A 13,560-nucleotide genomic window follows, 5' to 3' on the forward strand; every position below is an offset into this window, starting at 1 on the left:
CATGGGCTCTTATTTCAGTTAGGGGTTTGGTTTTTTAAAGCGTCGTATCGTATTTTATTTATTAAATTTGTATAGCGCCATATATCCATAGATCTCAGGGTGGTTAATGACACCAGAAGCGACAGGTGTTAAAAAAACCCCCACAACTTAAAACATTTCCCAGAAAAGAGAAAGAAAAAATCAGAAAGAGCAGCAAGAGAGGGGTACCAGAGCTCTGCATTGTGACCCCAATTCATTAGATAGGAGCCCTATAATTTGCAGAAGAGTGATAAAGGGGCATTGTGTGAGACCCCTGTATGTACACACACACACACACACACACACACACACACACACACACATTTTAAATGCCTGTTATATATGGGATGCAGGTGGCGCTGTGGGTTAAACTACAGAGCCTAGGACATGCCAATTAGAAGGTCGGCGGTTCGAATCCCGGTGACGGGGTGAGCTCCCGTTGTTCGGTCCCTGCTCCTGCCAACCTAGCGGTTTGAAAGCACGTCAAAGTGCAAGTAGATAAATAGGTACTGCTCCGGTGGGAAGGTAAATGGGGTTTCCGTACGCTGCACTGGTTCGCCAGAAGCAGCTTAGTCATGCTGGCCACATGACCCGGAAGCTGTACGCCAGCTCCCTCGACCAATAAAGCGAGATGAGTGCCACAACCCCAGAGTCAGTCACGACTGGACCTAATGGTCAGGGGTCCCTTTACCTTTACCTTATATGTGCTACCATTCCAGTTTCCAAGATAAGCTCTCACATGAATTGTGTAGAGATCTTGAGAAAACAACTTTTTTCTAAATGTGTTGTTGAAATCTCAAGTTCACCCTCTGTATCCAGCGACTGACACCACAAGGCCACTGGAGGCAAAACGGCCGGCTTGTGCTCAGGTGAGAAGCAAATGGGAGGAGGGGTTTGGTGTTAGAAGCCACCCACAGAAACATCACCACATGTGACAGGTTTCCGTCATGGTCCTCCATGCACCAGAAGCAGTTGAGTCATGCTGGCCACATGACCCAGAAAGCTGCCTGTGCACAAACGCCGGCTCCCCTGGCCTGAAAAGTGAGATGAGTGCTGCACCTTTGACTGGGCCAGGGGTCCTTTACCTTTACCTTTTATGTTTCTGGTGAGTTTCCTGGAACAAAACAATATCTGGATCAGCCTTTCACCAGAAAGCCTCAATTCTGTTGTTTTTTTGCTCCCAGATCATTAACATTAAGCAAAACCAAATTCGTTTTAGCCATGAATTGGTTGGAATCTCATAATAGCACAAGGTTCCACAACACAGATGATGTCGCAGAATGATTAAGGTAGCCATAAAATCTTGATTGCTGCGATAATATTGAAATTACTGCTTTCTAATGGAAGCACTGGAGGGAGCCATGTGGTTTTGAACTCTGTAAAAAAAGTATTTTGAGCCCAGAGGAGGAAATTATGCTTTCAATGGGAGTGGTATCTGAACTCAGATCACCCGCATAATTTTGTAAGCATTCATAAACGATGGCTTGCAGTGTCAACTTGAAGTCTGAGGGTATGGCTGGTCCCTCCATCAAATAACTTTTGTGCTCCTGTGAAACTACAAATCATTAGTGAAGGAAGACTTCAAGGGCTCTGTGGCCTCACTAATAAGCCTCTTTGCTCTAGAGAAACTGTAAGAGATGGACTATAATTCAAATAGCATTGGTGGCAAAGAATGCTGTATTTAAAACATTTGCAACAGAATAACTGCTGCAAGAAAAACAATTCAGATCCAGCCTGCTGGATCAAACTGCCCAGCTAAGTCCAGCATCCTGCTGTCACAGTGGTCAACCAGATCTCTGTGAGAAGCCATGGAGCAGGACATGAAACCAAGAACTTCTCTTCCCTTCAGTGGCTTCCAGCAACTGGCATTCAGAACCATTGCTGCCTCCAGCTGTGGAGGTAGAGCAGGCTTCCTCAAACTTGGCCCCCCAGATGTTTTTGGCCTACAATAATAATAATATAATAATAATTTTTTATACCCCGCCCATCTGCCTGAGTTTCCCCAGCCACTCTGGGCGGCTTCCAATCAAGTGTTAAAAACAATACAGCATTAAATATGAAAAACTTCAATGAACAGGGCTGCCTTCAGATGTCTTTTAAAGATGGGATAGCTGCTTATTTCCTTCACATCTGAAGGGAGGGCGTTCCACAGGGCGGGCGCCACTACTGAGAAGGCCCTCTGTCTGGTTCCCTGTAACCTCACTTCTCGCAATGAGGGAACTGCCAGAAGGCCCTTGGTGCTGGATCTCAGTGTCCGGGCAGAACGATGGGGGTGGAGACGCTCCTTCAGGTATACAGGACCGAGGCCGTTTAGGGCTTTAAAGGTCAGCACCAACACTTTGAATTGTGCTCAGAAACGTACTGGGAACCAATGCAGATCTTTCAGGACTGGTGTTATGTGGTCCCGGCGGCCACTCCCAGTCACCAGTCTTACTGCCGCATTCTGGATTAACTGCAGTTTCTGGGACACCTTCAACGATAGCCCCACGTAGAGTGCATTGCAGTAGTCCAAGCGGGAGATAACTAGAGCATGGACCATTCTGGCAAGACAGTCCGCGGCCAGGTAGGGTCTTAGCCTGCGTACCAGGTGGAGTTGGTAGACAGCCGCCCTGTACACAGAATTAACCTGCGCCTCCATGGACAGCTGTGAGTCCACAATGACTCCCAGGCTGCGCACCTGGTCCTTCAGGGGCACAGTTACCCCATTCAGGACCAGGGAATCCCCCACACCTGCACGCCCCCTGTACAACTCTCATGACCCCTAGCTAGTAGGACCAGTGGTCAGGGTTGATGGGAACTGTAGTCTCAAAACATCTGGAGGGCCTAGTTTGAGGAAGCCTGAGGTAGAACATAGCCGCCAAAAGCCCTCTCCTCCACGAATTTGTCTAATCTTTTAATGCCATCCAAGTTGGTGGCCATCACTGGAGGAGCAAGTTCCAAAGTTTGCCTCAAATGCCCCATTTTAGTTGAAATGCCTAGGAATGAAGACTGCTCCGCCACTTAAGTATTTCCTTTTATTCATTTGACTGCTCAGCAGGGGAAGATTTAGTAAAACTCATAACATCATATCTGACAAATGAGCGCTGTGGAAATTAATGCTGTGACGGAAGAGAAGCCTGCGCTCGGAGGGTGCAGGGAGAGGCCGTCGTGTTCACAGGTTTTGAAGCAGCCAGTCCAGAACTGGCAGCCGCACAAAGTTGCCCAAGGCCTCCCCCAGCTGCCTTTCCTTCTCATACTTCAGAACTGCCTGCATCACTTCTCCGACGCTGTAGCCCCTGTCCACGGCAACTGTGGAGAGTTGCTGAAGCTGTTGGGGGTGGGGGGGAAAGACAGCGATGAGTGCGATTTATTTGGGGAGCGTGGGTGGGGGGCTGGTATTGGTTCATATTCACCCACCAGAACTTTCACATTCCCACCGTCCTGCAGCATCTGCCCAATAGCCAATTTCCAAAATCATATTCTACTCAAGATGGAAGCCCAGTTTATACAATCAGGCCCAGCTTCCGCTATACTGCAACACAGGGGTAAGTCAACACAGGGTCATCCAGCTTTTCCAAGCTAAACCTCTGTTATCCCTAACCGTTACTCATGCTAGCTGGGCCTGATGGGAGTTGTCGTCCAAAACATCTGGAAACAGAACATTGCCTAGTCAGTCAATTCTTTAATGCAATCCAAAGACCCACAAATAGATTCCAGTACATAAAAATACAAAATACATACATACTACTTGAGCGTCGGATAAAACTAAGCTTGTCCCAGACCTTTAACTAATACAAAGTGCTTTCTGATCCTGACCGCCTCAGAAAGAAACTGGCAACTGCCAAAGATATGCTTGGATTCCTATCGTCTAATAGGTGCCTAACATAAAATTGTGTGGGTTTGCAATTAAAGGAATAATCTTTTGTTGTCTGACCTGCTTGTATAGTCTGCAGGCCAGTGGAATATGCTGTATAGATTCTTCTACCTGATTTGTACAGGGGCATAATCTAGCAGAGTAAGGAATACCCGCAAATCTGCCTTGAAGCAATTCAGAAGGAAAGATATTCAGTCTGTCCTTGGTAAAAAGTCTGCGGTAGTTGACCGCTGTCAAGTTCTTTAGATATCCAGCTGTGTAAAGTGTCCCAACATTCTGTAAACTCAGTTCTTAGTGAGCAGGATCAGTTTGAACGGGCCTGCAGATCACCATACGCAATGGCCCACAGTTTTGCTTTAGTGATTTAAAGACTATGTCAAAGCCCAAGTGTTCAAGAAGAGATGGGGACAGCCCAACTGAGGAAGCTTTTCGGGCGTTGAGCTTGAACCAGCAACTTACGAACTTGTCCTGAGCTACATGTTGGAGTAGTTCTGTGCCCAGTTTGAAAACGTTGACCTTAAGCTGGTATTTTAAGGCTGCCTACCAGGCCCTGGTCAGTAGAGGGCATTCCCCAGTTTCCATGAAAATGACTGAGTTAGGCATATATCTGGAGGAGAGGCCTCAAGAATTTAGCCTGGAGATTATTCAACTCAAATGTTATTCCTCCACCCCAGATATTAGAGGCATATAGTAACTGGGCAGCAGGACGCGGGTGGCGCTGTGGGTTAAACCACAGAGCCTAGGACTTGCTGATCAAAAGGTTGGTGGTTCGAATCCCCGCGACGGGGTGAGCTCCCGTTCCTCGGTCCCTGCTCCTGCCAACCTAGCAGTTCAAAAGCACGTCAAAGTGCAAGTAGATAAATAGGTACCACTCCGTTGGGAAGGTAAACAGCGTTTCTGTGCGCTGCTCTGGTTCGCCAGAAGCAGCTTAGTCATGCTGGCCACATGACCCGGAAGCTGTACGCCGGGTCCCTCAGCCAATAAAGCGAGATGAGCGCCGCAACCCCAGAGTCGGTCACGACTGGACCTAATGGTCAGGGGTCCCTTTACCTTTACCTTTCTTTGGTGGCAGGTGGAATATTTAGTAAAGAGTGGCCAACTGACTAACTTGTACTTTCTGGAGGGCCACAGATCTATGGGTGGTCCATGTCGTTGTGGGATGGAATGTCAGCCCCAGGTATTGGAAGCTTGCCTGTCTAGTAACCATTTGCATTGGGAAAATTTCTTCTCAAAACCCAAGATTTTAGTTTTCCCAAAGTTAATTTTTAGATCATTCTGTACGCAATGAGACATGAACCTCCTTAGTTTCTCCTGGTCTGGAACGTTACAGAATAGCTGCATCATCAGCATACAGTAGTAATGGAGTCCTCCTGACCCTAGGTTTGGGCATGTGGCCAAGTAGGTCATCCTCTAGGTCATTTATAAATATGTTAAACAAGGAGGGTGCAAGGATACAGCACTGTCTGATTCCTCTAGACATAGATATTTCACCTGAAAGCTGTCCCTGGGTACCACATCTGACTAAAAGCTTGCTATTACTATAAAGGGCCTTGATGAGGCAGAAAAGTCTATTGTCAAGTCTATTCTTTTCCCATAACTTGGCTCTGGTGATGGAAACGAAGGCTGATTTTTAGGTCCATAAAGGTACATAGTTTGCTTGTAGAGATCTCAAATATTTCTTGGCAAGGTGGAATAGAACTATACAGTGATTGGAAGTTGAGCAGTTCTCTCTAAATGCAGCTTGTGCCTCAGTAAAGATGCTATTAGCATTCAAAAAGGCAAGCAATCTAGTGCAGAGGTGGTTGGCCTTTCTTGAAGATTGGCACCACTATTGCTTTGTTTCTCGCAAAACCCAGATGACCACTGCCAGTGTCTTCATGTAGATATTAAAGAGTACAGGGGACCCCATAGGACAAAGGCCATGGGGCAAAATAGTATCACCATCTTCTTGGACCGTTCACAGACCTGGAACTGGAACCACCAGAAAACGGTATTCTGTGGTTCTGTATCAACTAAATGTCTAAATGTGATTAATGGTACCAAATACCATTTGAACAAGATTAAACTCATCCAATGGCAACATTATAATCAGGGCTTTTTTCAGCCATAACTAACCAGAACTCAGTTCCTGCATCTCTCACGTAGATGCCATTGCTATTCTAAAAAAATGAGGGAAGTGTTCACGGTGAGTTCTGGCACCTCTTTTTCTAGAAAAATAGCACTGATTAGAATGGTGCAGTTGGAGCAGTTGCTCCAGGGCTCAAGCCTGCAAGGGGCCCCAGACTCTGAGCTTTCACTTTTTTTAAAAAAAAGTCTCTAGCATGCTTGGAAAGAAAGTTAGGAAGCAAAACATTCAGGCAACTTTCTAAGTGGTCTGTATGAGAAGAGGCCCGTCTGGCTGCTCCACCTTTCAGTGTTTTTCACCAATGAATGAAGTCAAAACTGTAACTGATGATTAGTGAATTATTTGGAATCTTTGGGGTTCTAAAGAGCTCCTTCCATTTGCGCAATTTTCTTTTCTGCATGAAACCAGCCTGAGCAGAAGGAGAGGTTGCAGCAGGAGGAAAAAAGATATGAGAAGGGGATGGGCAAGAGGGAGAGTAATCGAAATTGGAAGATGCCTCCCCCATACCCCTGCCCTAACCCTGAAAGGTTATCTGTGATGTATCAGGGAAATACAGAGGCAACAAAACTTCTTGCAATAACATGCACAACTTAATACCATCCCACGCAAATGCCCCCACTAATTTCTTCCCATTTACCTTATTCAGGGTCTCTTCATCATCATCCATGAAGTACAACACGGGGACGTTCAACTGAGAGGCTGCTACCCACTGAAGGATGGCTTGAAGCTGTTTGTTCTGAATGTTCTCCGGAGCATTCTGGTTGGTTACAACCACTTTGCGGCCAGACACCGTGTCTTCCCCTGACCCTATTCGGCTTTCTGCAGAATCTGTGCCCTTTGCATACAGAGGGCCGCAAGCGTCTTCCCCATCTCCCATATCCCCCAGACCTGACTCAGGATTGCTGTATTTGGCTATCATGAGACACAGTTTGGTCACTGTATCCACCAGGTTGTCAATGAAGGGCCCGCTGCCTCCTTCCTTCCTGTTGACGTCAAACTGGTCCAGAATCATTTTGGTCAGTCCAGAAATGGCCTCCTCGTAGGAGTGGTCTACTTCGGAAGCGCCTGAAGGCCCAGGTCCCTCGGGGCATTTGTAAGTGCTCTTGTAGGCCTCGTCGGCCATCAGAGTTCCAGCGTTTCCTCCTAACTTGTTGACCGTCTCATTGATGAGCTTTTGCATGAGCATGACTACGACACTTGACATATCATTTTCAGCATTTGTCTCCGACTGCTCGTCGTCACTTTGCTTCAACGAGTCAAACTGTTTTGATAAAGGCATTGTGCAGGCGTTGCCACCTTTTTCTTGAGACAAGAACCCAAACCCGGTGCCACCTGCCTTGCCGGTCCTGCCACATTCGGCCTCCTTCAATGCATTCTCCTGCTGGACTAGATGATACTGTATCAGCAGTAATGCTGTCACAATCAGGTCTCTTGCCCAAGAATCTGTTGAGAGGTTAGCAAGATCTTGGTTTTCTGGATTCCACCCAGCCTTTGATGACTGGGGATTTGAACAGTCGTCATGTTGTTTCTGGTGCCACATGGTGAGGCCCTCCTTTATGATGTGGTTGCCCACGGTTTCTGCACAGGTCATTTCTTTCTCTTTACAAGATTCTGTTTTTGTGGCAGAAAACCTCATGTTTTGAGACTTTCCATCATGTCCGGACCCAGTCTTGACACTGGCAAAGGCCATGCTCTGAGACTTCCCCCTATCGCTCACGTGCTTCTGCACAATCAAAGCATTGTGTAAGCGATTCAGCATGGCTTGGACAATTTCGGAGGCCTTCTGACTTCCCTGCGTGAAGAGGCTTCGCTTCACAGCGGAAACAAAGTCAGAGTCGGTCATGAGCGTTCCGGTGACATCGTGTAAGTTCTTCATGCAGGAGTCGATGAAATCAGACACAACCTCTTTGGAGTGCTTCAGCAGAACCTTCTTCAACACGGCACAAGCGATGTTTGAGTCGTTCACCTTCACCTTCATGGTCTTCATAACCGAGACCATCATATCGGAAACCACGTTGTTGGCGTAAACCAATATGCCTTTGCTCAGGGAGTTGCCATACTCGTCTGGTCCAAAGCGCTTCTTGCGGTTGCAGCCTTTGATCCCGTCCCTGTAAGGGTCACTCTTATTAGGTATTTCTGCATTTTCTTCTTTGTAATAAAATGCGGTCTTCTTCTTAGAAGCTGGGGTTTCTTCATATTCGCCTTCGCACATCTTGGGTGGCACATTGTGCTTGATGTCCTCTGTACCCACGCCGATAGACCTGTGGCCGTGGTCCCCAGCAGGGCCATAAAGCGACTTATGTATGCATGTGTTGTTGCCATCTGACCGGTCGTTCATCTCTTTCCGGGCCATAGCTATGGCGAGGTTGGAAAGCCTATTGCAATAAAAAGATACGTCATCCGGATCAGGATTTGTGTTTGGTGAAGTAGAGCCATCGCTTTCTTCATCCTTGGATTCCTTCTGACAAGAAGCCTTCATGGACAAGTGAAAGGTGGGCGAAGCCCTGTTGGAGCTGACGTTCACACTGAATTCCTCATCGCAGACACTGAAACCGCCCGGGGAACGCACATTGCGCTGCGGCATGTTTTGCCTCGTCGTGGACGGGTCCCTCGATTTTGCACCCCCTGCGTTGTTACTGGCATTCAACACATTCTGGACTCCGATGGCACAGTTTTCCAGATCTTTTCGGAGCCAGCTTAAGACTTTGAGTGGGTCAGAGGCAGTTTGCTGAAAAAGCTTGGCTGAGTCGGTCTAAACAGCAAACAAAAGACAATTTCACAACGGTTTAGTTCCCGTGGTTATTGTACAGTGGTACCTCAGGTTACATACGCTTCAGGTTACATACGCTTCAGGTTACAGACTCCACTAACCCAGAAATAGTACCTCGGGTTAAGAACTTTGCTTCAGGATGAGAACAGAAATCGTGCTCTGGCGGCATAGCAGCAGTAGGAGGCCCCATTAGCTAAGGCGGTGCTTCAGGTTAAGAACAGTTTCAGGTTAAGAACGGACCTCCGGAACGAATTAAGTACTTAATCCAAGGTACCACTGTAGTCAGTAAGTACAACTTCCTCGCTCTTTTGATTCTAGGAAACACTGAAAAGTCACAAGTGCCATTCTAATGGATATTGATTGCCTGGTCCAGGAAAAGTGTGCCGTCCGGCATTTTGTCACCCCCTCAGTGATGACACTTGGGGCGGTCCGCATCCATTGCACCCCCTTCCTCTGCCCCTGCTCGCACGTGGAGGAGTGAGGGAAGGCAGGCAGGGGAGACAAGGGGGTAGGGCTTCCTGTGGGGTTTTCGCCCCTTGTCAGCCAAAAAAATAGCTATATATGATTTCCTTGTATACGTGCTGCCTCTGGAATGTAACCGCAATGTGTGATGCAACTAGGCTATAATAGAAGTCTCTTTCTGTTTCAAGGGACTTGCTCCCAGATAAGTAGATACGGGATGGGAACCTAGGCCTTGGCTTAGAGCTAGTACTGGGAGAAGCCGTGTTCTTGTGCCTTTAACACCCCTGTGGCAGGCAGAAATTCAACAGCCCTTTTCTGGCATGGAAGCAGAACTATGGGGAAAAGCTTCACCAGTTCAGATTCTGTCTGGTAGACATTACAGTGGTACCTCTAGATGCGAACAGGATCTGTTCCAGAGCCCCGTTCGCATCTAGAAGCAAATGTAACCCATGTCCGTGCGTCTGTGTGTGTGCGGGTCACGTTTTGGCGCTTCTGCGCATTTGCGCAACGTCATTTTGAGCGTCTGCGCATGCGCAAGCGGCGAAACCCGGAGGTAACGCTCTCTGTTACTTCTGGGTTGCCACGGAGCACAACTCGAACACGCTCATCCCGAAGCACATTCAACCCGAGGTATGACTGTACATTTGTGGCTGCTGGCTTATTTTGGGGCCTTCCTGCAAAGGAAAACACATTTTATGCAAATCTGTGTGCTCTTTGTCACTGGGTCAGAGAACCCAATTCACATATAGTATACTGGACCCAGGAAATCCTGTCGGCACCTCAGCTCAAACGTAAAGGATCAAACACATCTTCAGTCCTATCACATTAAGAAGCAACAACATTAGTCTCCAGAAAGCAATTATGCCGAAATAACTATCAATTTCTTACTGTCCAGTTCTGGTCCTCCTCATCACTTGCGGTATAACGATCAACTTTACACAATCCACTCTGGCTCTGCAACCAGTCGATACTCTCTGTCATCTGCAATAAACAGGAATTACAACTAGAGTTAAGTTTCCAGGGGGCCATATTCAGCTTAATTCAGATTTCTTTATTTCTATCTAGTCACCAAACCTTTTGCAAACCACAAGGGAATTACGTACTTGTAAAAAATCAACACAAGTTAATGTCAATAAAAACATACACAGACTCAAATAAAACTCTGTAAAAGCAGAAGCAAAATTCTGGATTTCAAAACCACAACATTCAATCCCTTTAAAATTATGTAAACCCTAAATAAAACAAAGCGTTAACTTAAAATTCTGAGGCTCCCTGGCAAGACACAACATTCTCCCTTAAAAAAAAAAAATCCTTATCATCTATTACTGGAGGTAGGAAACACAAGAGTTTTCAAATTTACATATCTACAAAAGTCCACAAAGTAGATTCATTACAGTCTCATGGACAAAACTTTCAATATACCACCCTAAAATTTGTCCCATTTATTGTTCTCTTGGCATATGATATAAGGGCAGAGTCTCATGTTGTTTACCAGGAGGGAGAGAGGGAGGGAAGGTATAGAGTTGGAAGGGACCACAAGGGTCATCTAGTCCAACCTTCTGCCGAACATGGGGCTCGAACCCTGAGTTTAAGAGTCTAATGCTCTACCCACTGAGCTAGAGTGCTGTATTGGCTCTGCTGGCGCATTCGCACAATGCCTCATCCCTCATTTTAAGCAAGACCCCTGGCCAGAAGCTAGAACTGCAGCTTTGCTCCACCAGACAAGCTGCTTCTACTCAAGGGACATTAATATGCACAAGATCTTAAACCACAAGAACAGGTATGTACAATGCTTTTTTTCTGGGGGGGACGCAGGGGTATGTATACCCCTAAACATTTTGTGAATCCTTTGCGGATTTACTGTATTTATTTCCCCCGATTTGAACTATAAAATGGTGATTTTCTTGAGTCAAAATTAGAGTACCCCTACACATTTTTTTAAAAAGAAAAAAAAAGTACTGGGTATGTACAATTTTTGTACCTTCTAAAATAGCTCAAGCTATCACATTTAACTAGGCTTTGGTAAATGCCATCCTAGCTTCTGCAAACCCTTTAAATAACAAGGAAATGTAAGGGAGATATTGTGCTATTTTAGGTACAACACACGTGCTCTAGCTAGCTACTCTGACTGGGCGGGAACCAAGTATTTTCACTAGTGCAAAGAATGTACACTTACACAACAAAACTTCCCTCTCTTCTTACTGTGCCCCCCAATCTGATATGGTGGGTTGGGGGGAACAGGGGTGTAGCTAGCCCCCCGGGGGGGGGGACTCCAGAACAGATTTAGTGAGTACAAGAAGAGAGGATTGGAAAGTTCACTGCACTTTGCAGAACTGTGTCATTGAATACCGCCCTGTGTAGCTTAGCTTCTGGAGGATAATAAAAAGTGTTAAACAAACAGTATTACAATCACTATCTGAAGCAGATTCTCTTAAAGATCTATATTTACATTCCACTTTTCCAGTCCGAAGAAAGCCTAAAGGAGACAGCAAAACCAAAGCAGAACAATATCAAAAATAGCAATGCAAATAATTCAAAGAAACTACAAAACTCATTATTAACTTATCAAAGCACTCTAACAATGAATCACAATACCCCAGTAACTTTAGAAAAATTAGCTACCTAAAACCCCAGCACAAAATGAACTAATTAGGAATAGCTGCAGAAAAATACAACAAAGATATCAATCATCTTTGTGAATGCCAATATTATTTTTCAGTCTCTTATACTTTGGTAACATTTCTGTCCTTTTTCTTCCTTTTCTAAAAACCCACCATTCTTTTTCATATGATTTGTAGGCGCAAGGGACGTCTCTGAAAAGTTGCTGACACTCTCAACTTCCAGGAGTGGCTTCCATAAGTTGCCATATATATATATACATAAAAGAATCTATGAGAGAGGGAAAAGATAATTGCTGTTGACAGCTCTCCACTAAGTTGTAGGACATTAACATCAAATCCAGTACAGCAAATATCCTTGAGCATAATCCATTGGAGAATTATCCTTTTCCAAACCCGTTGAAATGAAATTAAGTACCAGGATGCTCTTCTGCAACTCCCATTTACTCTAATGGAATTGTCCTTTGCAATTCTGAGTGCCACTAACTGAGCAAAATGAGAATGTGATACAGCAGAGATTTTCTAAAATTACACACTTTTGCCCATCACTCTGTATTTCCTGTGCATCTCAGCTATCTCACTTCACAAAGAATTTTTCTGACATAAAATACAGATATTTTGATGAACAGAGTTATTAATTAAGTTGATCTGTGTATTATCCTTGAGACTTACACAGCAAAATTTCTCTCTCCTCTTCCTGTGCTCCCCCAATCTGCTATGCAGAATTCACATTCGTGCCCGAAAGCTAATGTTTATTTATTGTTAACTTGTTAAATAAATTTACAGATCACACATGGAGTACTATGATCAGTTATGGGTGCCACCATTTTAAGAAGGATATTGACAAGTTGGGACGGGTGCAGAGGAGGGTGACCAAGATGATCAAGGATGTGGAAACCAAACCTTATGAGGAATGGTTGAAGGAGCTGCTCAATATTCAAGATCCGCCTTTTGAAGAATGGTTGAAGGAGCTGGGTATGTTTAGCCTGGGAAAGAGGAAATGGCTTTCCTTTGTGCCTTTGGTGTGACTGCCTAGCATATTGCCCTATTAAACTGTTTATAATAACAGCTGCTCAATATTTAAGATCCGTGAGCTAGGTTGACACAAAGGCGCACCTGAGAAATTTCCCCGTGTGACCTCAGAAATAGGGCAAAGAGTGAGAGCAACAGAAACTTTCCCCTTTACTCTCTTAACGTTGCACCTGGAAGAAATGCAAATATTCTATTTTTCATTCACTTCTCATTAATTAGGTGGGCCCCGCTAGAAGGAAAATTGCCTGATCCTTAACGCCTACTACACAACAGTCCAAACAGCAACAAGGCCATTTGGATCGATCTTTGGAGTGGATGAACAGAAAAGTACAACCTAGCAGGTGAGAATTCATGAGTTCATTCTTTTTCTCTGGGTGCCCCCTGTTCAAATAAGAGCTCTCTTCAGTAGGGTCACCAAGTGGAAAAGAGAACATGTCTTCAGAAGTCATGGAAAAAAAGGAATTTCAGCAGATATCGCTTATCACCACACCTTTAAATTCCCCATAATGCGCTCACTGCAGAACCAAGGGTCCTTGCCTACCTCTATCACATCAATGTGACCATCCAAAAGAATTCCCACCCACCAAAAAAGCAGAATTTTTGGCCAAAACTTCCAGGATATTCTTTGAGAGCTCCCCACGCTCTGGTCTCCTCTCTTACCCTCCACTTGCCAGAATGCTGA

General features: G+C 45.4%; 1 protein-coding gene across 3 annotated transcripts; it reads right to left on the reverse strand.

The window, feature by feature from the left end:
- Window positions 1–3,018: 3,018 nt before the first annotated feature.
- Window positions 3,019–13,560, reverse strand: AKAP3 (A-kinase anchoring protein 3). 3 transcript variants are annotated; one of them, XM_083615597.1, is made up of 6 exons: window positions 13,420–13,560; window positions 12,003–12,117; window positions 11,678–11,704; window positions 10,117–10,209; window positions 6,634–8,748; window positions 3,019–3,325 (listed from the first exon to the last, which is right to left on the reverse strand). In XM_083615597.1, the coding sequence occupies exons 2-6, from the start codon at window positions 12,003–12,005 to the stop codon at window positions 3,170–3,172; spliced, it is 2,394 nt and encodes a 797-aa protein (XP_083471723.1). In that variant the 5' UTR covers window positions 12,006–12,117; window positions 13,420–13,560; the 3' UTR covers window positions 3,019–3,169. The 3 variants fall into 3 exon arrangements, with proteins under 3 accessions (XP_083471723.1, XP_083471724.1, XP_083471725.1); XM_083615598.1 differs by lacking the exon at window positions 11,678–11,704; XM_083615599.1 differs by lacking the exons at window positions 11,678–11,704; window positions 12,003–12,117 and having other exon boundaries at window positions 13,420–13,538.

Source organism: Podarcis filfolensis (assembly GCF_964270895.1).
Source record: "Podarcis filfolensis genome assembly, chromosome: 5".
NCBI lineage: Eukaryota > Metazoa > Chordata > Lepidosauria > Squamata > Lacertidae > Podarcis > Podarcis filfolensis.

Coding starts and splice junctions, on each gene's coding strand:
- AKAP3 (XM_083615597.1), bottom strand. Junction 10,210..11,677: donor TCGGACTGGAAAAGTGGAAT/GTAAATATAGAT, acceptor TGTTTATTGCAG/ATGACAGAGAGTATCGACTG. Junction 8,749..10,116: donor AGGAGGACCAGAACTGGACA/GTAAGAAATTGA, acceptor TTTGCTGTTTAG/ACCGACTCAGCCAAGCTTTT.